Source organism: Equus asinus, chromosome 14, assembly GCF_041296235.1.
Source record: "Equus asinus isolate D_3611 breed Donkey chromosome 14, EquAss-T2T_v2, whole genome shotgun sequence".
Classification (NCBI taxonomy): domain Eukaryota; kingdom Metazoa; phylum Chordata; class Mammalia; order Perissodactyla; family Equidae; genus Equus; species Equus asinus.
Genome location: NC_091803.1, coordinates 15,407,204 through 15,430,373, shown reverse-complemented (window position 1 = coordinate 15,430,373; position 23,170 = coordinate 15,407,204). Strand labels below are relative to the sequence as shown.

The window sequence follows — 23,170 nt, the reverse complement described above, 5'->3', positions numbered from 1 at the left end:
CGTGGAAGGTAGGAGGTTTCGGTTTGCCCGACACATACAAAAATAGACCCATGCATACATAATATTTTGCCACTTGCTGTTTTTCTCATTAGAATGTGAAAATCTTTTTATACCATCATATTCACCTGAACTATGATTTTTAACTGCAGTAGATTCATCGTGGGAATTTGATGGAATTTAACATCTCCCTGTTATAGAACATTTAGGATCCAGTTGTTATTGGTGTCTTTTGCTGCTAGTGAACAAGGCTCAAGAAACTGCAGACCCCAAAGAAAAGATGGAGAAATTTGGCTATGTGAAAATTGAGACCTTTTACTCAGGAAAAGACATACCAAAGAAAATAAAAAGACAAGCCACAAACTGGGAGAAAATGCCAGCTAAGGCTTGGAATCAAGAATAAATGACAAATTCCTGTAAGTCAATGAGAAAAAAATCCAATAGAAAAATAGCCCAAAGACCAGAACACACATTTCATACGAGAAGGAAAAACGAGACCCATGAATATGCGAGGACACGTTCAGCCTCACCACGCGACCAGGTAGGTGCGGGTGCGGGTCCTCGTGTGTTAGTTTCGGGGCTGCTGTGATAAAGGGCCTCAACAGCTGACATTTGCGGCCTCACGGTTCTGGAGGCTGGAAGTCCGAGATCAAGATGTGGGCAGGGTTGCTGCCTTCTGAGGCTGTGAGGGGGTCTGTTCTGGGCCTCCCTCCGGCTTCTGGTGGCCTCAGATGTCCCTTGGCTTGTAGACGGCACTCTCCCTGTGTCTTCACCTTGCCTTCCCTCTGCGCATGTCTCTGTGCCAACTCCTGCTTTTCGTCGGGATACAGTCATATCAGGTTAGAGCCCACCCCAACGACCTCATTTTAACTCGATTGCCTCTGTAAAGAGCCTACCTCCACCCAAGGTCACCATCTGACGTCCTGGGGGTTAGGACTCCAACATACCTTTCTGGAGGGGACACAGTTCCACCCACACACCATGAGATACCGATTAGAACCCTTGAATTGGCCGGAAGGAACGGGTCTGACAGCAGGGGTTGGAGAGGACGGGCTCAACAGCTGACGAGAGCGAAAATTAATAGAGCCACTTAGAAAAACGATCTGACACTATCTTGTAAAGTTGAATTTGTGCGTTTCTACTTCTAGTTATGTTCCCAAGAGATCCTCTTGCACACATGTACCGAGAGACATTTACAAGGATGTCCGAGGCAGGGCTGTTCGTGACAGCAAAGGGGGGGTCCATTAATAGAAAACCAGACACATTAGTGATGCTATAGTCACACAGCTGAGAATAAACCAGGGAAAGCTTTGTATGTCAGCAAAGACGAACTTTGGGGTAACCAGTAGTTATTGCCACAAAGATGCTGCATCACCACTTACCCCAAGTCTCCGATGGGGAAAGCTACAATCTCAGTTCTCGCGGGTCTTCAGCCCGGCTGGTGCTTGGTTGATCTCTCCTGATCTCGACTGAGCTGGGCTGGCGGCCCTGCCTCGGCTGCTCTGCTCCAAGGTGTCAAGGCAAGCCTCGATATTTTAGGTCTTACAACACAACACGGCCAAGCTCGAAGTCTGGGGATGGGAATGGTCTGCCCATGATCCGGCCGTGGTGAGGGGGCTGACCTGGGAGGCAGGAAAGGTCGGAGCCCGTCATTCAATTTCCCATACTTAGTAATATAATGTCAAGTGAAAAAAGCAAGGCTCAGAGACCTTGGCTGCCCCTTTATATTCAAGTTTAAAAATAAGCAAAGCCAAACAGCATCCTATCTAACCACATGTGAATATGTGATACAATGAAAATAAACAAGAGAATGATAAACACCCAGACTCAGGCTGGTTGTTTCTCGGCTTGGAGAAGGATGGGGGATAGGAAGGAAGAAGTGATGCAAGTTACTGGTGATGTTCTAGTTATCGGCTGTGTGGTGGGTTCGTGGGTGTTCATTATGTCAACCAGTCAATCAATTAAATGGAGAAAAGGAAAAGGCCAGGCTTGGGCAGGTGATGAGGGTATCCCATTGACCAAAGTTCACGATTAATCCAATTCTGTAAACTTGAGGTCCAAGAAGTTCTGCTGGGCCGTCTGCTAGGCCTGGACAATGTGGGTCTGCGCCCTCACCCTCTCCCAAGTTCCTGGAATCTCTCCTTCGGTGTATCTGTTTCTCTCCCAAAGTAGGCCCAGAGCTGTACTCAGAACTCGAAGATAGCACCCACCCAGAAGAGAGAGGAGAAGAGAGGGGAGTCCTTCCAGGGTTATAGCCTCGCAGGAGGGTTCAGTTGGGTGGCTGGTCCCCTGCCTCCAGGATGTGTATCATATTTGGTTGAGGGAAGAAATTGAGAATCTGTGCCTTGGAGAAGGGTTGCCGGGGACGGCCACTCAGGTTGTGCACTGCTCAACTGCAGTGCAGCGGCTACCATTTCCATTTTGGCCAAGTTCTAGGTCATTGCTGTGTGTGTGAGTGGCCCCCCCGGAGCTGCGCCTGGTGGTCCTCCTCAGTGACCGGCTCTGGAGGTGTGGGATTAAAGACTGAAACACGAGGGTCACTATGGGCCATGTCCAAGGAGCCCCGGTCTCCTGTGGCAGAGGCAGCGTTCAGAGTCACTGGACACCTGAGATTCTAGATCCAGAGGGACTGGGCAGATGGAGGCATGGAGCCAGACGGAGGCTCAGAGGGGAACCCAGGGCTCAGGCGCAGACCAGAGGGAGGCGAGCGACAAAGGGCCAGAGCCAGGCAGAAACAAGATCGGACAAGCCCCTCGGCCTCCTCTCCTCCCGTCTTCCTGTCCTCCCGAGGCCGGAGCTCTGCGCAAACAGGACAGCCCTCACCCCTTGACAGTGGCGGGACAGAGAGGGAGAGAGTGAGGCGTAAATGATACGCTCCTTGTCGGGCCGGAGGCCCCACCATGGGGGCCTGGGTGGCCCAGCTCCTTCAGCTTCACCCCAGGCCGGCCGAGTTGGGGGGTGAGGTAGGGCCGCCTGGCTCTTCCTGGGGACTCCAAGGAGAGGCGGAGCTTCCCCCGGGGTGCCCGCTTTCAGGGTGTGTAGGAAGCGTCGCATGGCTACCAGGGCTGGCCCCTCCTACCGCCCGTTTCTCCCGCCTCAGAGGCCACGGCTCTCCCTTCCAGCCGATTCTTTGCGTGGTTCCCTCCACAGCACTCAGTGACACGCTGGCCTGGCTGCCAGCTGGCTCCTCAGGGTCAACGTTTTCTGTGGACTTCCCACGACGGGAGGTGAGCATTCAGCTCCTCACACACACGCACACGCCCCGATCCACATTTCCCAGCCCACTGTCCCCCGGTGCACCCACGCCCCATTCAGTCTAGGAGGCCGGCTCTTCCTGGATCTCACCAGGAGGCAGCAACGAACAGTTTTCACACAACTGGGACGTGTTCAAAGCCAGTCGGATTCTTGAAGAGAGGCCGGTGCAGAGCCTGCGCAAGCTGGTGCGCTAGCGACGGTGAAGGAATCAACTGCAAACGCCGTCCAGTGTCGGTGATGGAGGCTCTGCCGGGCCAGGGCCGGCGTGCAGGCCCGTTCTGGGAGGGGGAACCCCGTCGGCGTTCCCCTGGAAGCCACCTTCTGGAAGGGCAGTGACATAAGGGACCGCATAGACACTGGGCCCAGGGAGGGTGGGGCTGTGTGGTCTTGAAACTGGAGGGGACCCTGGCGCTGACAGCCATGTCCTCTGCCAATGACGAGTCACAGCTTATAAGCCCACATCGCTTCCCAGGCACAGGCTCGAGTCCTCGTACCAAACCTTCACAGCGAACGTGACCTGCTCCGTGTCTCTGGTGAAGCATCAGAGACCCTGACACCTCACCCTGTGCGTGAGGTCACCGAGCAGGCAGGCCCGGCAGGACTCGAACCCAGGTCTGTCGGATTCCGAGATTTCATTCCAGTCTTTCTGCAGCCCCAGAGCCCTGGGGAGCAGAATGGGGTCCCCCTACAGATGAGCCCACGGATCTGGGCGCTGGGGAGGGGACGCCTTCCAGGGAGGGCCCTCCATCGTCCCCTCCAGTGAGGGTGTCCCAGCCTGTGGGGCGGGCGGGGCTGCAGCTCCGAGTTCTCCCTCTGAGGGTCATTGAGGTTTGGCTGGGGTGCTGGGTGCCCAGCTGGGGAGGAAGCCCCATCTGCAGGCTCATCTCTAGAGTGGGAGATTTGTGGGGGGTTTAAAAAGCGAACCCCCCTCCTCCCAGCTTCTGATGCCCCCACCCCGGGCCAGGCTGGGGTGGAAGCTGCTGGATGCTGGGTAACCTGGCTAATTGCTAAGCCGGGGCGGTGGGGTGCGGCTTGACATAATTACAGTTTGTCCCATGGCTGCCGGCCCGGCTCCCAGGAGAGCGGGGAGGCGGCTCTGAGCAGCAGAAAGCGCACATTAGCACAGCAAATTGGGCTTGTTGGCACCGTCCAGGCCCCCGGGAGGCCCAAGTGCACAGGATGCCTTTGCCACCGCCCGCGGCAGGGCTACCCCCAGTCTCAGGGGAGGGCCTGTGCCAGCCTCCCGGCTGCTCGGCTCCCAGGCATCCCTTTGGGGATGGGGTGTAAGTCTTACAGTGGCACCCTGAGCCAGCCCTCCCCACTCTGGGCCTCAGTTGCCTCATCTGTCCAGGCGGATGAGGCCTGCCAGCATCTTGGGGGAAGGAAAAGGATGTGCTTTGTGAACAAGGGGCGTGGCCTCCACCATCCACTGTGGCCCTGCTCGTCCCCTCTCTCCTCCACCAGGGTGACCTCCTGGACTCTTCCCACCGCGGGGCTCTCGTCTGCTCCAAGCCCCCACAGAAATGCCTACTGGGGCCTGGGGGGTGCATGCACCTGACCCCACCTGCCCCTCCTGTTGCCTACTTGTGGAGGGCAGGGTTCTGACACAACAGAAAGAGCAAGGTACTGGAGCCAGCTGGAGGCCCAATGCCCCTTAGCCTCTGAGCCTCAGTTTCCACAACTGTCGAGGAGGGTGGGGTGAGAGGAGGCGGCATCCAGGGGCCCGGGATAGGCAGATGTGGACGCTGAGACGCAGAGGGCGAGGCCAGGTCCAGGCCGAGTGGGAGGGGCTGGCACAGGACGAAGGCTGGGGCCCACCCTGAAGGTTGTTCTCAGCAGGAGAAAGGGCCCTCGCCCCCGTCCCAGCTCTGGGCTTTCCAAACGCAGGCCGTCCTGGCTGTGGGGCGAGAGCGACCACCGCCACGCTGCCCGCCCCAGGGGAGCTCCCGCCTTCCTGGGCTCACGTCCTTTCCTGTGGACAGAGTCCCTCAGGCCTGGATCTGAGTTCTGGCTCCTCTAACCCCAGGTCTGCAGCCTGAGGCCACTTTCTGAGGCCCCAGAGCCCAGGCTCGGTGGGAGCGGCAGCTGTAAGATGCTCCAGCAAGTTCTTTGCCACATGCCCTGGAGAGGCAGGGTCCGTGTCGTCTCTCCTTGCTGCCGGACAGGGTTTGGTGACGGCTTGGACCAAGAGAGTAGGCCAGAAGGGTTCCCACGTGACTCCAGAGCTTGGGGCACGAGAAGCCGTGGGCTTCCGCCTTATCACCGGGACCTTTGTGCCGGGGCCCCGAGCCACCGTGTTGGAGGGCTGGCTGCTGTGGGGCCGCCATGTTGGGAGGAAGCCTGGGTCACACAGAGAGGCCGTGTGTCAGTGCCCTGGGCAGCAGACCTTGACCTGGGGTCCTCCCAGCCCAGACACCAAACACGTGGCTGGTGGACCCTTCAGAGGGCTCCAGCACTAGCCGTCCAGTCTTCCCAGCTGAGGTCCCAGATGTCATGAAGCAGAGACAGGCCGCCCTTGGTACGCCCTTCCGGAATGGCTGCCCCACAGAACCTGCGAGCACACCACGATGTTTTGGGGTGATTCTTCAGCTGGCAATAGCTAATAACCCAAACAGTGGGGTTTAAATGGGGTAAGTAGGGGAAAGCTTTTCCCAAGGGGCTGAGCTTGGAGATGGGCTATGAGCCTGGCTGCAAACACCAGGAGGAAGGAAGATGGCAGCCACAGAGCTCGGCGTGGGTCCCAGTTGGGTGTGTATACAGGCCCTGGCCCAGCTGCCAAACTGACGCAGCCGCCACAATTATGCTCCCCACCAAGACAGCTCCGCTCTGGCTCAGAGCCCCCAACCCCTTAGCCACAATTCGTGTGACTGAACACTGCTATCCTCCAAAAAGCCCTCCCCACAAAGCCCAGTACTAGGACCAAGCATAAGTCTTCTGCTGTTTATGTAGGTCAACCAAAGGTAGCCCTGTCACCTCCCTGGATTGAGGAGCTAGACCTCTATTAATGCAGCCCAAGAATATCTTCACTTTTACAACCACGGCTGAGTTGAGCTGACTGTGACTACAATCCATGGCCACTTCTGTGCTGCTAAATCCTTGCAACTTCTCAGCATAAGTTAGTGCTAGGTTCGACCTGCCTTGTGGCTGCTATAGCTGGGTAGACAAGTCACCATCACTCTCCAGGGAGCAACGAAGCACTGAGAAGTCTCCTTTCCAACCCTGGACCCCTGAATCCTCCTGGCCGTGGCTTAGTCACCAGGCCAGCCCTGTCCACCTCTGCAGCCACTCAGCTCTGAGGAGGAGGTCAGGGTCCTGATACCTGCTTCTCACCATCCTCCAGCTCCCCATTGCTTCCTCAGTCATGGGATCAGAGATTGTCCCGGCCGCCTGGGAGCAGGGCCCTAGACCAGGGAGGTACGTGCTCCCTGAGGACCACCCTCCCCACTCAGAATCTAGACCAATAGATCTGGCATTAAGCCGAGGGACACCAACATGTGCCGCTGGCACAGGAGCGCCCATGTTCATGGTCGAGGCATCCCCCACTCCCCGGGGACCAGGGTCCAGAGTCCGGCTCAGCCAGAGCAGCCCCGACCCTGCAGTTAATGTTCCCGGCAGAGCCCAGACTTAGGACCAATTAGCCTTTTCCTCCCTTTCACCCCAAAGGAAATTGCCTTTTGCGTCCAACTCTCTAATCGCCAGATGGAACGACTGCGACTTTGAGGACAATTAGGGAGGTCTGTCTTTTCCCAAACTCCCTGGTGTCCCCTCCTCCCAGGCCCGCCCTGTCTGGAGCCTTCCTCTAATTTGGGGCCGCTCAGGATGGACGGGGAAACCTTTAATGCTAAGAAGAATGCCTCCCTCCCGCTTTATAGCTGCGCCAGGAGCTGGCGGATGCGCTCGTCTTGCAGAAGCACGAGAGAGGCAGCCCGTTCAAGGGGCCTGTGGCTGCAGCATCCTGCTGTAAAAATAGCTGCGGGCTGGATGGCTGGAGGAAGAGAGAGGGCACGATTCATCTGCCCAGAGGGCCAAGGGTCACCCTAAACCCAGAAGAGGGAATCCCCAAGCCGGGTCTGGGAACTCCTTGCTGAGCTCTCCTCCGTCACCTCCGAGGTCCTCTGAGGTCACATCTTGATGGTTCAGATGCCGCGTCCTGTCCCCTCAGCTCTCCTCTCCAGCCCAAGCCTGGCCCCTCACACGGTGCAGCTTCACATCTGAGCCACTTTGCGGGTGCCTGGGACAGTCACCTGCTCTTCTCCCAGCACAGTGACAGCTCCTGTTGTGTTCCTCGTCCTTCAAGGCCCAGTTTGTTGGACCCCAGCCCATAAGGCCCCCTCTGAACGTTGGTGGCGCTTTTCCTCTGGATCCCCTCACCCTGACAGCCACACTTGTTTTGCGCACCACTGTGTCTGCAGTGCCCAGCACTCAGTAAGTACTCCATAAGCATCTGATGAATGAACGAACTCCGCACACCTTGTCTAACTGGGTTACTAAAGTGGTCCAAACGCAGGCATCGTCAAAGATGAGTGCTTAGTCCCCAGCACACCCAGTGTGGGGCCACAGTAGACAATTGATGAACATTTGCCAATGTGAGCTGCCTTTGCTTGGGAAGTGATGAGCTCCCCGTCACAGGTGGTATGCACGCAAAGACCACTTGATGGGGAGGCTGCAAAGGACACTCAGCGTCTAGCAGGGCTGGACTCAGAAGGCTGATGGATTCCACTGGGCCTCCGAGATCCCTTTGGCCAGAAAGTCTGTAACAAGGATTCTCCACGTGGAGTGCCATGTATGAACAAGTCCCCAGGAGCCTGAATTGCTGAGGCCCCCCTGTGATCCTGGAGGCCAGGCAGGTGGAGGCCGAGGAGCAAAGGTGACGGGGCCCCATGGCCAAGGGAAAGGCAGGCAGTCCTTGCTCTGCAGAGCAGAGGTTGGAGGGAGGCAGCGGTTCCAGGGAGAGAGGCAGACCAGCGAAGGCTCCTGGGAGGAGGTGAGAGGGGACGGAGGCGGGAGGATGGGGACGTGATGAGGGAGGGAGACGCCACTCTGGCAAAGGCCAGTGGAGGATGGAGATTGGAAAGCAGTGGAGGTCAAGGGGGCGGCTGGCGGGCTGCCGTCGGGGAGGCAGGTGACCGCCTGCTGCCCGTGAGGAGTTAGAGGCTAGGGGTGAAGTCACCTTCCCTGGCTTGCTCCCGTGTGGTCTGTCCTAAGGTCTCTTTCAAGCTGCCTTCCAGGCTTGGTCACCCCCAAGACCTCAGGTCGCCCTCTAGGAAGTGGGTGCTCGTCACAAGGGGCTAAGTACTCCTCTGACTCACCCCGGCTGACTCGGAATTCCAGTTCTGAGGCTCCTTGCTCCCAGGGGCCCCCTGGCCGGGAGCACAGACCTTGGGGCTCTCTCTGACCCCAAGAACTGGTCATCGCCTGTGGTCACTCGAGTCAAAATTGTGACCCGGCCTCCCCGTGCCCCTTCCGGCTGACAAGGGAGGGCAGCTTGGAGAGGCTGTGAGTTTCGCCGAGGACGCCCTCCTTGCTGGGGGTCTGCCCTCCCAACCCGGGCTGTTGACCACCTGGGGCTCCTGCCACGGTGCTGGGCTGCCCGACGGCAGCTTCGGAGGGGCTGGGCTGCTGGCACTGTTTCTCAGAGGGAGAAAACTAAGGGTCTGTACGCTGCTGAGCGAGGGTCCCACGGCGAGGGCAGAGCTCTGAGCCCCCCGCTGCCCCCAGGGCCATCGCATCCTCCCCACGCCCCGAACAGACCAAGCCCCGGGGACAAATGTTTCCCAACCATCTCTCCCGGGGGTTCCACGGTCCCCGCCAGACTTCTGACTCGCTCTTCCTGCTTTCGTAATCCCGAGGAGAAGGCGGCCAGGGAAGGAAAGCGGGGGACTAATTTGCTAAGCGCTTGTAAGCTCGGTGGTGACTAACTCAAGTCTCACCATGAACCCCTCTGGCATGTCCCTCCCCGGGCGGGCTGGCCGGCTCACCGCTCGCTCAGGACTGTCCTGGCCCTCAGGAGCCCTCCGTGGTCCTGGGCGGTGATCCCTGGAGACAAGAGCCTCGGGGCATCCAGTCCCACATGGAGAGGCCTGTGGCCAGCAGGAAGGAGGTGTTATTGTCCTGGGTGGCGTGTCTCCCTGCTCAGCAAGCCCAGAGCAGGAGGCCCCAAGGCCAGGCTCACGGACAGGGCCAGAAGCCAGGCCCAGGAAGGGGCAGGCACCTGCCTCACCCACGTGGCCCGTCTCCCACAGCAGGTGGAGGAGGGGCCAGGGCTGGAACCCAGGGCCCCTGCCCGCCTGTCTAGTCCTCTTCACCCAGGCCTGCCGTGCACCTCTGGAGTACGTGGTTGGTCCCTGCTGGGGGACAACACGGCAGGGCCTGGCCCAGCTCAGGGCGGAGGGCTCTATCACAGGTTCAGGAGGTCAGAGTCAGCTAGTCAGGGACGGCTACTATGGAAGGGGGGCATTTGGATGGGCCGAACCTTCTAGAAGCTTCGTTCTGGAGCCACTAGCAAGAGGGGCTTTCACCCTGGCACCACCACATATCAGACTTGGGTGAGTGACTTAACCCGTGTGTGCCTCAGTTTCCCTCCCCAGAAAACGGGGTAAGGATTGAAAGTGAGGACACGTTTTAGTACACGGCCTGACTTCCTGTGTCTTATAAACGTTTGCTGCTCTTCTCATCATCGCATTCCCGCCCCCAGGCAGGGATCAGCCGTATCGGGGCCCGGAGGCCTGGGGCCAGCTCCGGGGACAGTTAAGCTGTCCTGCGTCTGGGGATGGGTGGACTCGCCGCCTGAGCCCAGCACTGCCGGCCCTGGCAGCCCATCAGACGTGGTGGGCCCCGGGCGGGGGCGACTCGGCTGGACGGACGGGGCAGCTGGGCTGCGTCGGCCACACTCGGGGCCTGCCAGGGGCAGGTGTGGGCTCGGCCTGGCACGTGGCCTGGAGAATTCTTGGGCTGGGCCAGGCCTGGTGGGGACAGGCCATGTCCGGATATGTGTGTGTGGCCAGAGTGGAATGGGGATCTGGTCCCTCATCAGGGTCACCTCCATTGTTCTTTTGTCTCTTTGCTTTTTCAACTCCCTGGCATTGCCAACGTCCCCAGGGGGCCCGGGCTGGTGGGTAAGGATGGCACTGATGACCACAGAGCAGTAGTCCTATGGTTGAGGGGCCCCTGAGGACCAGGTTGGTGTTGAACCCCTCTCCACGAGCTGACCAGAGAGGTCATGTGCCCCCCACTTTTCATAGGAGAGGACTGAGCCTTCTGGAGGATGGCGCCCCGCCCCGTCACATGTCGCAGCTTGAGTTTCCCAGCTGGCGTGGGTGGCCCTGCCGTGGGAGCTCTCCTGACCTGCACGGCTCATAGCCAAGTCTTCCCAGATGGTTTCAGGCCTCAACTTACCCTGAGGCCTCGGCTGGGAGCCCCGTCCTGGGCCTCTGTCCCTGGCTACCGGGATCCGGTTGGCCTGGGCCTGGTGGAGATCCTGGTGGCTTGGAGCGTCTCTCTGGATCCCACAGCCCCACCCACTCAGAACGGCCCCAGACAGGTGCCTGGCAGGGAAGCCCCCATCCTGTCCTTTGTCACCTTCCAAACTCTTGTCCGGACTGGAGCACTATTTAAAGGGCTGTCCCCGAGCTCCGCCAGCCCTGCTGCGTCGCGAGGGAGCCCTCCAGACCATGGTAGGCTGGGGCCACCCTGCCTCCTGCCCCTGACCTCACTCCTCAACTCTGACCTCACCCCGTGGACTTACTTGGTTTGTGATTCCGACCTTCACCTCATTGCCTGAACTCACTCTGACCTTGACCTCGCTCCTCTCACTGGCATCCTTGACCTTGACCTGATATCCTGACCTTTTCTACCCTCTTGGTGTCATCCCCTGGTTCCTGTGGGGATTGGGGTTGGTGTTCATGACAGCATGGTTCCCACTGAGCCCGGCCTGGGGCCCGCCCTGCTTCCTCCCCTCGCCCCTGGGCTCCAGACGTGTGGGTCTTCCTGCAGGCTCTTAACAGCCTGCTCTGTCCTGCCTCTGTCTCACACGCCCTCGCCCTCATCAGTGCCACTTGGCCTGAGAACTCTGACTCAGTGTCAAGCCTCAGCTCAGAAGCCACCTCCTCCAGGAAGTCTGCCCGGAGTGCCCCAGTGGCAGAGGGGTTTCTTTGTGTTCTCAGCCCTTGCCCCTCCCTCTATCTTCCTCTACTGACCGTGTGACTCCCAGCTGGACCGTGAGCTCCTTGGGGACAAGGATGGGGCCTGATTCAGCCCTGGGTCCCCGAGACTGGGCATAGGGCCTGGCTGGAGGTGGCAGGTCCCTAATAAATGTCCTGATGCTTTGAGGTAGGCATTGTCTTGGTTTATAAATGGGTAAACTGAGGCTCAGACCAGGCAACTGAGTTTCTTAACGTCGCAGAGGCTGTGAGCAGGAAAGCAAGGATTAGCTCTCGGGTCGGGGTGACCCCCTCTGCCCTGAGGTGCTCCTTTTGGGGGAGTTTTATTTCTTAGGGACACTTTATAAAAGGGAATTTTCAAGCCAGCTGGGCTGGAAAGGGTCCCATCTGGGAGATCCGACGCCCGGCCGGGGCCTTGAGCCCCAGATTCCCTCTGCGCAGTCAGAGAAAACACTTTCCTCCCTTGCAGGTTTCTGGAACAGGGCCTGGCACACAGTAGGGTGACGGTTCACGAGATGGACATGAAAGGCTGGGTCGAGGCAGGGGTGGGGACACAGAGGCTGAGGGCAGGTCTGCAGAGAGAAAGGGCAGAAGGGAAGCGATTGTTTTTATTAATCAGAGGGAAATGTATATGTAATTATGCGAGATGAACTCCGCGGGGAGGTTCCTTTCTTTATGATGTCTGAAGGGATTTATAAATATTACAGAGGTTTTACAGCATCATAACGTCCCGGCTGCCCTGCCAGCCCCTTTCAAAGGATTAGTGGAGACAAAGGACCCAGTAAAAGCTAATTATAAGTCAGCCAGGCGCTGTCTCTCTTGAAATGAGCCCGGGAGCCGGTGGGAAGTGGGGGCGAGTGTGGGGGTGGGGGACAAGGATGAACTGTGGGGAGGGGAGACCACACAGGCACTGGGGGGACAGGGGAGGCCCATGCTCTGGGGTGCGGTAGACAGGGGCTTGGCAGAGAGGCTGGTGCAGGCTGAGATGGAGGCAGGAGCTGGGGGTGGGGGTCCGGGAGTGGGGACCCTGTCTTTTCCACCCCTCTGAGCCAATTCTGGGGCTCCTTGCACAGCGGCCCTAGTGATGGCTGCTGAGTGGAAGGTCCCTCGGGGGTCTTGGGGACCGAGAGCTTTCAGTAAATGCCCAACAGTGGACTCCTCGGCACCGTGACATCCTGAAAGAAACATTTGGTGGGAGGCTGGCCAGAGAGCCTGGAATCAGTCCACGCGGGTGGTCACCTGTTTTACCTGCTGAGCTCTGGACGGCTGTTTCCAAACCCAGCCCCACTCTGAGCCAGGCCCCGGGGTGGGGGCAGCAGGCAGGGGAGCCCAGAGATGGGACAGACATAGGGAGACATAGAGGGCAGTATGGCACGGCTGCCCCAGACCGGTTGGAAGGGGCGTGGGGTGGGGAGGAGCTCTAAGCTGGCCTGGGAGTCAGGGAAGGCTTCTCAGAGGAGGTGGCAGAGGAGCTGAGCCTGCAGGATGTGGATTCTTCCAGATGGAAGGCAGGGAAGGCGTTCCAGGGAGGCAGACCTTGGGAGAGAAGGAGGCTCCAAGTGGGTTTGGGGCAGAGGTGGGCACCTAGGTGGGTGGGGGTGGGCACTCTGGGAGAAGGACAAAGGACAGAGCTCACGGGCCTGAGGGCCCAGGTGCTATGCTGAGAACACTGGGAGGGTGGCAGGAGAGGAGGGGGCCCCATGGAGGGTCCGATGGTAGAAAAGATGCCCCTCTCTGCTCCACAGCCTGGGCGCAGACCACCCGCCTTCCGGAGCCCCGGGGCCCAGGTCAGGAAGCAGCTGTCCGGCCCCGTGGGGGGGGCTGGGAAACCCTCCCGCTTATCTGCGAGGCTTCCTGAGGAGCCTTGTCTGTCTGTCTCGGGCCCGGAGGGAGGGCAGCGTCACTCAGGATGGTGACACTGGGGGAGGTGAGGCCTGGGGGGTGGATGGCTGCCCTCCCATGGAGGGGGCTTCTGCAAGGCCTCCCCTGGCACCTCACAGGCACCCAGAAGAGCCCGGAAGAGAGCAGAAGGAGCAGCCAGCTCCAATGTCTTCTCCATGTTCGACCAATCCCAGATCCAGGAGTTTAAAGAGGTCAGTGCCCCCGGGGCCCTCGGGGGGATTAATGTCTTGCATGGAAAACACCCAGGAGCCCACGAGGCGTGGGGTCAGCCCTCAGTCCCTGGGGGCGATGCTGTCACTGTTCTGAGGGGCGCCACGCTGCACCTCTGGACCTGCTGGAGTAGGGTGGCTGCTGCCCTCTGGCAGCCCTGACCCTTTCTACAGAGCCTTTGCTTGCTGTGTGACCTCGAGCAAGTCCTTCCTTTCTCTGTGCCTCAGTTTCCCGCTCTGTAAAACGGGGCTGCTGGGAGCCGGACATGAGGGATGGGCATGAAGCCCGAGCTGCATTCCAGTGCCCAGTAGGAGCTCAGGGCAGGTCAGCCAGGGCTCTCACGCTGCTATCACACCAGGCGGGGTACCCGGGTGGCCCCAGGGGGCTGCACTGTTAACCCAGGTGGCAGGTCACAGGAGAACGGCCCCTTGGGTGGGCGCGGTTTCTGGGGCCAGGGGCCAGGCTTGGGTGGGCGGCCGCTCAGTGCCCATGTCTCGGCCAGGCCTTCACCATCATGGACCAGAACCGGGATGGCTTCATCGACAAGGAGGACCTGAGGGACACCTTTGCCGCCCTGGGTGGGTGACCAGCAGCTGGGGAGGCTTGGGACTTGGGGTGGAGCTGAGCCCAGGCCTTCCAGAAAGAGTGGGCGGCTGGGGGCAGGCCAGGGCAGTAGACATGGGGGGTGGTGAGGGGCTCATGAGCCACGGGGGCGCAGGAAAGGGACGGCCGCTGCCTGGGAGGGCTGCTGGGTGTCAGAGGATGACTCAGGGAAAGGGGAGGGCGTTGCAGGGGCAGGAATGGCCTGTGCAAAGGCCTGCGGCGTGGGAGGGCTGGGTGGGATGAGGGGTCAAGAGAGCAGGGGGAGACGCTGGGGGCGGGGGAGGGAGGAGCCTGGAGGTGTCCACAGAGCTCCAGGGTAGTGGCTTCAGCTGCCTGGCGGGCTCTGGCATGAAGGCCAGGGAGGGGCCTTATGGCGTGGATGGGGTGGCGGTGGGAGTGAGGCGGGGGTAAGGGGGCACAACCAAGTCACGTCTGGACTGACCTGTGGGCCCCTGGAAGTCTGCTGTCCGCTGGGACCATGACGAATCCCACAGTCCCCACCTCCAGGCAGCCAGCTGACCCCCTCCTGGGGCACAGGAGCCCCTGCGGCCCGGGCCTTCCAGCCTCTGTGCACCTCAGCTGCTGCTTCTTTGGGCCTCAGTTTCCCCATCTGTAAAATAGCGATAACAACCACCTTGCTCTCCTTTGTGGGGAGACTGAGCAGCCACCTTCCAAAGTCCCCAGCAGGTGGGCAGGGCCCCGGCCCAGTGGGAGTGGGAGTAGGGGTGGCCGTGGAGCTGGGAGACTCTCCTGGATGCTCCGTGGTCCGAGCTCCCCTCTCTCCGGCTGCCTGTAGGCAGGACCCCACTGACCCTTGTTGTGCTCCTGGATGTCCCCGCCTCTCTCCTCCCCCAGGCCGCATCAATGTGAAGAACGAGGAGCTGGATGCCATGGTGAAGGAGGCCCCTGGGCCCATCAACTTCACTGTCTTCCTGACCATGTTTGGGGAGAAGCTGAAGGGTGAGTGAGGCCCCAGGAGGCCCTGGGGAGGGGCTGGGCGAGCGGGAGGGGGCAATGGGGCCCCGTGTGCAGACGAGTCCCCCAGAGATGCCCATCACAGCTGGGAGCGTGGTGTCTCCCCCAGACACCAGCCCCCAGGTGCACACACCTCCCTGGGCCCTGCCTCAGTTTCCCTCTACCCCACAGAGGGGAGTAACTGTAGGAACTTCCACCTTCTGGGGCTGTGAAGGGCCCAGCGGGAAGATTTGTGTGGAAGCCCTTTGCCCACCATCAGGACGATGCCCCAGCCCCGCCTCCCTGGCCCCGGGTTCGTCTTCCATGATCTGCCTCACCACCCACTGCCGATGGGAGGAGGGGTACCTGGAAGGAGGTTCTAGAAGTTACCATGGCTGACCCCAGTGCAGGACAGGTTATACACACAGCCTCCAGGGAAAGGACTGGGGGGCCTCATTCACAAGCGAGGAGCCTCGAGCTCAGAGGGGTTGCCACACCTGCCCCAGGTGCTCCAGCAACAGAGTGACAGGGATGGCCCCCAAACCCCGATTCCTGGCTCTAACCACTGTACCTCCTGAGACACAGCATCAGGCTGGGGACGCAGGATGGGGGCGGGGTCAGGGCAGCTCTGTCCCTTTCCGGGCCCTGGGGAGCTCTCCCCTCCCCCTGGGCTCGAGGGTTCCACGGTCAGAGGGAGGGGCCAGCCTGGGCTGCGGCTGCCCTGGGAGGTGAGCCTTGTCGCCACTCTGTCCTCAGGCTGCCCCTGCCCAATGCCCTCCCTCGGCCTCGGCTAGATGTGGGTTCCAGACCTGGCGTCCCACCGACCCCCGGGGTGACCTTGGGCAAGGCTTATTTTCCCTTTGCACCCCAGTTTTTCTGTCTGTAAGATGGGGGTTGTGTTCATTTCCCAAGGCCGCTGTGACAAATGACCACAGACTTCATGGCTCAAAAAACCCGCAATGTATTCTCCCAGTTCTGGAGTCCAGAAGTCCCAAATCTGCCAGAGGCTCCAGGGCATAATCTGTTCTTCGCCTCTTCCAGCTACTGGCCGCTGCATCGCTCCCATGATCGTGGTCCACACCCCCTTTCTGTCTGTCTCCCTCTGCCACACTCTAATAAGGTTGCCTGTCATTGGATTTAGGGGCCACCTGCATAGTCAGGGGGATCCCCCCATCTCCAGATCCTTTCCTTACAAGTGCAAAGGCCCTGTCTCCAAGTAAGGGGGATGCACAGGTTCCGGGGACGAGGACGTGGACATATCTTTTGGGGGCCGCCATTTGACCTATGAAAAGTGGGGTTCTGCCTAATATCAGATTTTATTTGGTGAAAAATCACAAGCTTCTCAGGGTCGTGACCTGCTGGACAGTGCAACAGCCTCACACACCCTGTCCTGGCCGATCCTAGAGGCAGAGGGAGGCCAGCAACGGACCTATGATCAAACAGCCCACCATCCGTGTCAGAGATGAGGAAACTGAGGGCCCGAGAGGGGTGGGCTGGGAGCCGGGTGCTCTCCGCCTGACCAGGAGTGCCACTGGACCCCCCGCCCGGGCAGCTGTTAGGGGTTATTCCCAGGACCATGGCTACCTCCTCGAAGAGCTCAGAAGCCCAGGGGTACACTCCCGGGGACAGACATGCGTGCTCCAGCCGGTGACTTTAAAGGGAGGCCGGAGTCCGTGGCTGAGCGAGGAGATGTGACCCTGGGCCAGGCGGGGACTGCAGGCCTGCAGCTTTTTCTCATTTTTGCAGGGACTGAGGCTCCAGCTGAGCCTGTCACGCGAACTCGGCTGAGCCTGCATGCTCTGCTGGCGGTGGGGACAGGAGCCGGGGGCTGGGGCAGGCTCCGCCTCATCCCTCTAATTGGGACGAGGACACTTTGTCATGAGATTCCCAACAGGGAGCTGGGAGCAGCCGCTCTGTAGCCTGTCTGATGGGCTTCGCAGGCTGCAGAGCAGAGGCCCTCTCTGGGAGGGGGGACGGGGACCAGGACCACCGGGCCTGGGCGTGGGGCAGCTGGTCCACGTGGAGCTGGTCCTCAGGAAGGCAGGCTGGAGCCAGCCTGCCCCAGCAGTGAGGCCCCTTCAAAGACCCCGGGAGGCCAAAACCCCTACCAGCACCCCCCACCAATAATCCCTTGGCCAGCCCCCCACACCCCCCCCCCCCCCCACCGCCTGCAAGGCCAGCTGTGTGGGCCTGGAGCTCTGCCCCTGCTGGCCCCTTGGCTGAGCCTGTAGGCCGGGCATACTGGCTCCCCGATGCTCTGCCCAGATCATGCCCACAGCTCTGCCCTCCGGCTCCCAGGTCAGTGCCAGGCTCCATCACTCTGGGCCAGCCTCGGAGATGCAGAGTGATTCAGACACCATCCTGTCCTGGATGAGCTCCCAGTCTGATGGGGGAGACACAGGCGGCCCTGATCTAGTCTGATGGGGGAGACACAGCTGGCCCCAATCCTGCCTGGTTGGGGAGGCTCAGCTGGCCCTGACCCAGTCTGATGGGCAGGCACATATAGCGGAAGAACAAGCAGGGGGCTTCAAATCCTTCCTCTCCTTATTAGTGGGGACCTCAGGCGAGTCACACAGCCCCTCTGAGCCTCAGTTTCCTCTTTGATAAACTGGGGACATCAATACCCACCACATGGGCGCTTCTGGGGGTTCCATAGGAGAAAACGGCAAAGTTGCAGGCTGGAGCTTGGCTCAGAGTCCTCAGCTGTGTTTGCGGCCATGACCGACCACTGTTCGTCAGGACCTTTACCGTCCACGATCCGTTGTCCTTTCTTACCTGGGGGGTGGACAGCCAACACTGCTGTTGTCTCCACTTCACCAGTGACACAGCTGGACCTTGAAGAAGGAAGGGGGCATCCCCTGGTCCACAGTGAGCAGGGGGGCCGTGTGACAGAGGGGAAAGAGCACCAGGTCACTTGCTGTCATTCACACAGTCTGTGAGGCCTTGGGTGAGACCCTTCCTCTCTCTGGGCCTCAGTTTCCCCATCTCTACAACCAGGGCGCTGGGTATTCGGTCCCCTTGTGGAAGTAGAACCATTTCTTCTAACGACATCTTTCCTGAAGCTCACACTGTGAAGGTGATGAAACCAGAATTGCTCTGGCCCACCCGCCCCACCTCTGGCCCAGACAACCTTGCAGACCCCTCCAGTGCCCTGCCCGAGCCCCAGTCTTTGGCCCCTAACTGTGACACTCTTTCTCCTCCACCCACAGCCTCTCATGCACATCTTGGGTAATGAGAGAGCCCCAGAGTGGCCCCCCCCCCCCGCCCCACTAATCACACAGCAGCATCGGCTGTGAGAACTTGGACAAGTCACTTAACCTCTCTGAGCCTCAGTTTCTTCGTCTGTAAAATTAGACCTGTCATCAGGAGGCTTAAGCACGTAGTGAGTGCTCAGTCAGGGTCGCCGTGGACAGCTGTGCAGGTTGTTCATAACTATACGCAGCGCCCTTGGCTATTACTGCTATTCCTTGTTTCTCTGAAACCTTCAAGTGGAGTTGGCCCTCACTGTGGAGTGGAAGTTGGGGAGGAAGCTCCTGGACCCATTGCCCTCTGCAGGGGCCATGGGACCCACCCCTGTCTGTCCTTTTCATCCTGGCGCTCTCCCTGCCTTGTGTGTGCTGCTTCCAGGCACGGACCCAGAGGAGACCATTCTCCACGCCTTCAAGGTGTTCGACACTGAGGGGAAAGGTTTTGTCAAGGCTGATTTGTAAGTTCCCCCTGCTCTCTGTTTCGGTTTTTCTTTCCCCAAAGTCTCAGGTGATAATGAGCCCGGGTGGGGTCAGGGTGGGTGGCAGCCCAGCCTCCTCTCCCGCCCAGAACTCAGCGGGCTCGAGCAGCATCGGGCCAGGAGCCAGGAGGCTGCTGCCCCGCCCAGCTCAGCCATCACTTGACGTCCCTTCCCCTCTCTGGGCCTCAGTATCCCCATCTCTGTGTGGAAGCGGACAGGGAGAGTGGGGTCACCAGGGCTGGGCTTCCCAGGGGCGAGAGTGGGGGTGGGGGCAGAGGTGGGCCTTGAAGGACGACTAAGGATTGCCTGGGCTGGGGCAGAGAACATTCTAGATGCAGGAACTTAGTGAGTGAAGGGCCAGGGCTTGGCATGTGTGGGGTTGGGGAGCCGGGTTGGGCTGTGGCTGGAGGGCGTGGACGGACATGAGTGGGGGACACTGAGCACAAAGGGCAGACATGGCCTGTGTGGGGTGGCTCTAGACTCCAGGTCTGCCCTGGGGACATGGAGAACCCAAGAAAGAGTTAGGCAGGGGCAACATGGAGGCCAGCCTGGAGGAGGAGACGAGAAGTTTGCAGCCTCCACAAGGGCCGTGTCCATAGGGATGGAGGGGAGTGGTCAGATAAGTGGAGCCCCAGGGGCCAGCACCCATGGGATCCAGGGTTCTGGGGAGAAAGTTGGGCCAGATGTTTCTGGAGTCTGAGTGGATGCCCGGATGGAGGCACCAGCTCAGCCGGGGATGCACAGAGAGTGAGGTGGCTGCAGCCAGCTGTCTGGCAGGCCACTGGGCTGGCGTTATTGGGGTGGGGCCCCTGATGCCCGCCATGCCTGAGAATCTCACGCCAGTGGGAGCTCAAGGCAGAGAGCCACAGGTGGCAGGCAGGGGCAGGCAGGGCAGTGGCAGCCTCCCCAGGCGCCCGGACTCTGGGCTGACCTCTGAGCTGTCTCCAGGCAGTCCCCTCAGAGCCTCTAAGGTCTCGCTGGGCCTGTCGGTGGCCCCGGGCAGGCAGGATTTCCTCGCCAGCACAGGCTTCCTGACCAGTCGTTCTGATGCCTCAGGCCTCGGCTTCGGGGCTCGCCTTGCTGACTCTTAGAACCATCATGCACTGGAGGTGGGTTATGAGGGGCAGGCGCGGTGGGGGGACACACGGAGGGTCTGTCTTGTCTCTCAGACGTTCGTTCTCACCATCTCCTGCCCCCAAAGTTGTGAGTCACACTCTCCCCAGGGGTAGGGAGGGAGTCTCAGGGTTTCTCCCGGCTGCAGCCCTCTCCTTCACCCCTCCCTCTGGGGCCATGGCTCCCACTCCCATCTTGGGGACCCGGGGCGGGAGGCAAGGGGGGCACACCCTGGAGTGGCCTGGACCAGCCCCTCTCCTGCCACCCACCTTCTCTCCCACTAGCACAAGGCCAGGGCTGGGAGGAACCCTGTGGGGACCCAATTTGGGAAGCGAAGGCACTGCCCCCGGGATACGGGACCTGAGAGACGTGGCTGCCAGCCAGGCAGGCCACAGAGGAGGCTCTGGTTGAAACGGAGTCTTGTGAAAAGTCTCCAGCTTGGAGAGTTGGAAACTGTGACTGTGCTGCAGTAACATAAATAATGGAAAATGAGCATCCATCCTTAGCAGGGCCCGCCACCGCCGGCGCCACGGGACACTCTGGGTACACAGGGCCCGGCTCAGCCCTCGGATCCCATCGCCGCCCACTGCAATCCCTTGGGAACCCTGCAGGGCCAGCCGAGCTCCTGGGGGCATCAGTCCCTCCCACGCAGCCTCGAATGCAGCATCCTCTCCGCCTCCGGCAGCTCCTCCAGGACCAGGCAGCTCTGGCTCCTGAGGGCAGCTGCTCTTCTGGACAGCCCAGGGGACAGGCCGCCCCCCGCCACTGCAGATCATTACCTTTCCCCAGCCTCAGTTTCCCTCTCTGTAAAAGAGGGTACTAGTACTCACTTCCCAGGGCCGTGGGGAGCAAGTGAGAGCAGGCCCAGGAGGACACCGACCTGAGTGCACCTTCCCACCCCTCGGCTGAGTGTGAGCATCTTGCTGACCGTAAAACACGCACAGACGTCAGAGAAAATCACAGGCTAAGAAAGCGGTGCTTCCAGAACTGAAGCAACGACCTCCCCTCGGGGACCGGGAGGCTGATCATTAGTGCATGATGGGAAATCAGAGTGGCCCCAAGGTCGTGTTGGAGTCCTGAGGTCATTTCATTTGGTCCGCACCTGATGCTGGGAGAAGAGTCCATGTCACAAAGGAGGAAACTGAGGCTGAGAGCAGAAGTGTCCGCCTGAGGCCACACGGCCATCTGGGGGCCGGAGGGCCAGGCTCAGGTTGCTGTCCTCCTGGGCCAGGTCCCCCACCCCTGCCTGCCCTCCTCACCCCTGGCAGCCACGTGTCCACGTAGGTGCCCTTCCCCTGAGCACGACCGTTTCTCTCCTTTGAGCAGCATCAAAGAGAAGCTCATGACACAGGCAGACCGGTTCAGCGAGGAGGAGGTGAGGGCTGGCTTCTCGGGGCGCAGCCCAGCGCTGCGGAGGGTCTTCCTGGGAGGCGCATCCCTGCCCTTCTCGTCCCCCCAACCCCCGTCACTCTTCTTTAGATGCTGAGGTGACGTCCCCCTCGACTCCTTGGATGAGAACACGGATGGGTGGGGGTGGCTGTGGGACCCCGGCCTGCTGGCCTGGCCTCTGTGCCCTCCAACCTAATGCCTTCATCTGCACAGAGGGGAAAAATGTCCTTCCTGACACCCTTGGGGGACCCCCTGTCCTGCTGCCCACTCTGACCTGGTCCAGGCTGACTCCCTGCTCCTTCCCCAGGTCAAGCAGATGTTTGCGGCTTTCCCACCAGATGTGAGCGGCAACCTGGACTACAGGAACCTGTGCTACGTCATCACGCACGGCGAAGAGAAGGACTAGGAGGCGGCCGGGGACCTCCGCCACATTCAGAGGCAGCAGACGCGGGGGTGGGGCCCCCGCTCCCCGCGCCCTGGGGGTCGGGGCGAAGCAAGAATAAATAATGCTAACAAGGTCTGGGTTTTCGTGATGAATGCTCCGGTTGGGGAGAAAGCGAAACATTCCTATGTCGTTGGTTTTTCCAAAACTTTTTACTTCCCTGGCTTTGCTCAAAGGTTCCTGATGAGCTGGTGTTTAGAACCAATTGACAGTTTTAATGATCCCCAGCTGGGCCCCAGGACACTGCCTTCATTTATGAAGCTTTTATTGAGCATCTAATGCGGGCCAGACCTGGTGCCAGTCCTGGGGACGCGGGGATGAGCCAGCCCTGGGCCTGGGAGGGAAGATGGAGACGGGAGGAGGGCAAGAGTCAGGGAGGAGGGAGGTGCAGTGGGGGGAGGAGGGAGCGGCCCAGGAGAGACCTGGCAGAGGCAAAGCAGGTGGCAGAGGCAAAGGAGGTGGCGAGGGGGGGGGGTGCTTCCAGGGATGTTTGAGGAGTGGGCAAAGGTTTCTCAAAGAGGACACATGGAGCGCCAGCCATAAGATAAAAAGGGAGTGAATTGAATGTCATCAAAATTAAGACCTGCCGCTTAGCAAGACACCAGTAAGAACGTGACAAGAAAACGGGTAGGGCTGGAGAAGATATTGGCAACGATAGGTCTTGACGGAGATTTTACATCCAGAATACGGTTTTTAAAACCCTACACTTCAATAAAGGAAAGACAACCAAAAGAAAAATCAGGTAAACACAAAGAGGATATTCACATGGCCAATAAAGACCTGAAAAGATGCCCAACCTCATTCCTCACAAGGAAAATGCAAATGGAAACTTCCAGAAGGTACACACCCGGCAGAATGGCTAAGACGAAAAAGGTTGACAATACCAAGTGTTGGTGAGGATGTGGAACAAACAGCACTCTTAGATTTTGGTGGCAGGAGTGTAAACGTGGTCATCCACTTTGGAAAAATCTTTGACAGTGCCTACTAAAGTTAAAATACATGCCTGACTTGACCCATCTGTTCCACTGCTAGGTCTGTTCCACCAGAAATGTCCGTCATCTACCCTTCCAAAGACTTGTGTAAGAACGGACCGATTTATGAGTCCAAACTGGAAACAAGACAACTGCCCATCAAGAGGAGAGCTGATAAAGAAAGAACAGTACGTTCGTGCGTTGGGACACTACACAGCAATAAGAAGAAACCTGGACACACGCATACATGGTGATGCTCGCATACACGACATCACACAGAAGAAGAGACGCATAAGAGAGCATACTTCTAGAAAACCTCCTTATTGAGATATAATTCACATCCCATAAAATTCACCATTTTAAAGAATCCAATTCAGTGGCGTTTAGTACATTCCCAGGGTTGTGCAACCATCACCACTATCTATATCCGGAACATTTTTATCAACCC

The 23,170-nt window shown here is 59.5% G+C and overlaps 1 protein-coding gene and 1 long non-coding RNA gene across 3 annotated transcripts; one reads left to right on the top strand and one right to left on the bottom strand.

The window, feature by feature from the left end:
- Positions 1 to 293: 293 nt before the first annotated feature.
- LOC139040162 (uncharacterized) lies at positions 294 to 9,410 on the bottom strand. Its single transcript, XR_011494148.1, has 3 exons — positions 9,231 to 9,410; positions 1,380 to 1,619; positions 294 to 806 (listed from the first exon to the last, which is right to left on the bottom strand). It is a non-coding gene; the product is annotated as an uncharacterized lncRNA (long non-coding RNA).
- Positions 9,411 to 10,874: 1,464 nt separating this feature from the next.
- Positions 10,875 to 21,821, top strand: MYL10 (myosin light chain 10). Of its 2 annotated transcripts, none has more exons than XM_070484377.1 (7): positions 10,875 to 10,925; positions 13,412 to 13,504; positions 14,026 to 14,101; positions 14,982 to 15,086; positions 18,708 to 18,786; positions 21,247 to 21,295; positions 21,617 to 21,821. In XM_070484377.1, the coding sequence occupies exons 1-7, from the start codon at positions 10,923 to 10,925 to the stop codon at positions 21,713 to 21,715; spliced, it is 504 nt and encodes a 167-aa protein (XP_070340478.1). In that variant the 5' UTR covers positions 10,875 to 10,922; the 3' UTR covers positions 21,716 to 21,821. The 2 variants fall into 2 exon arrangements, with proteins under 2 accessions (XP_070340478.1, XP_070340479.1); XM_070484378.1 differs by lacking the exon at positions 10,875 to 10,925 and adding an exon at positions 13,162 to 13,198.
- The last annotated feature ends 1,349 nt before the right edge of the window (positions 21,822 to 23,170 follow it).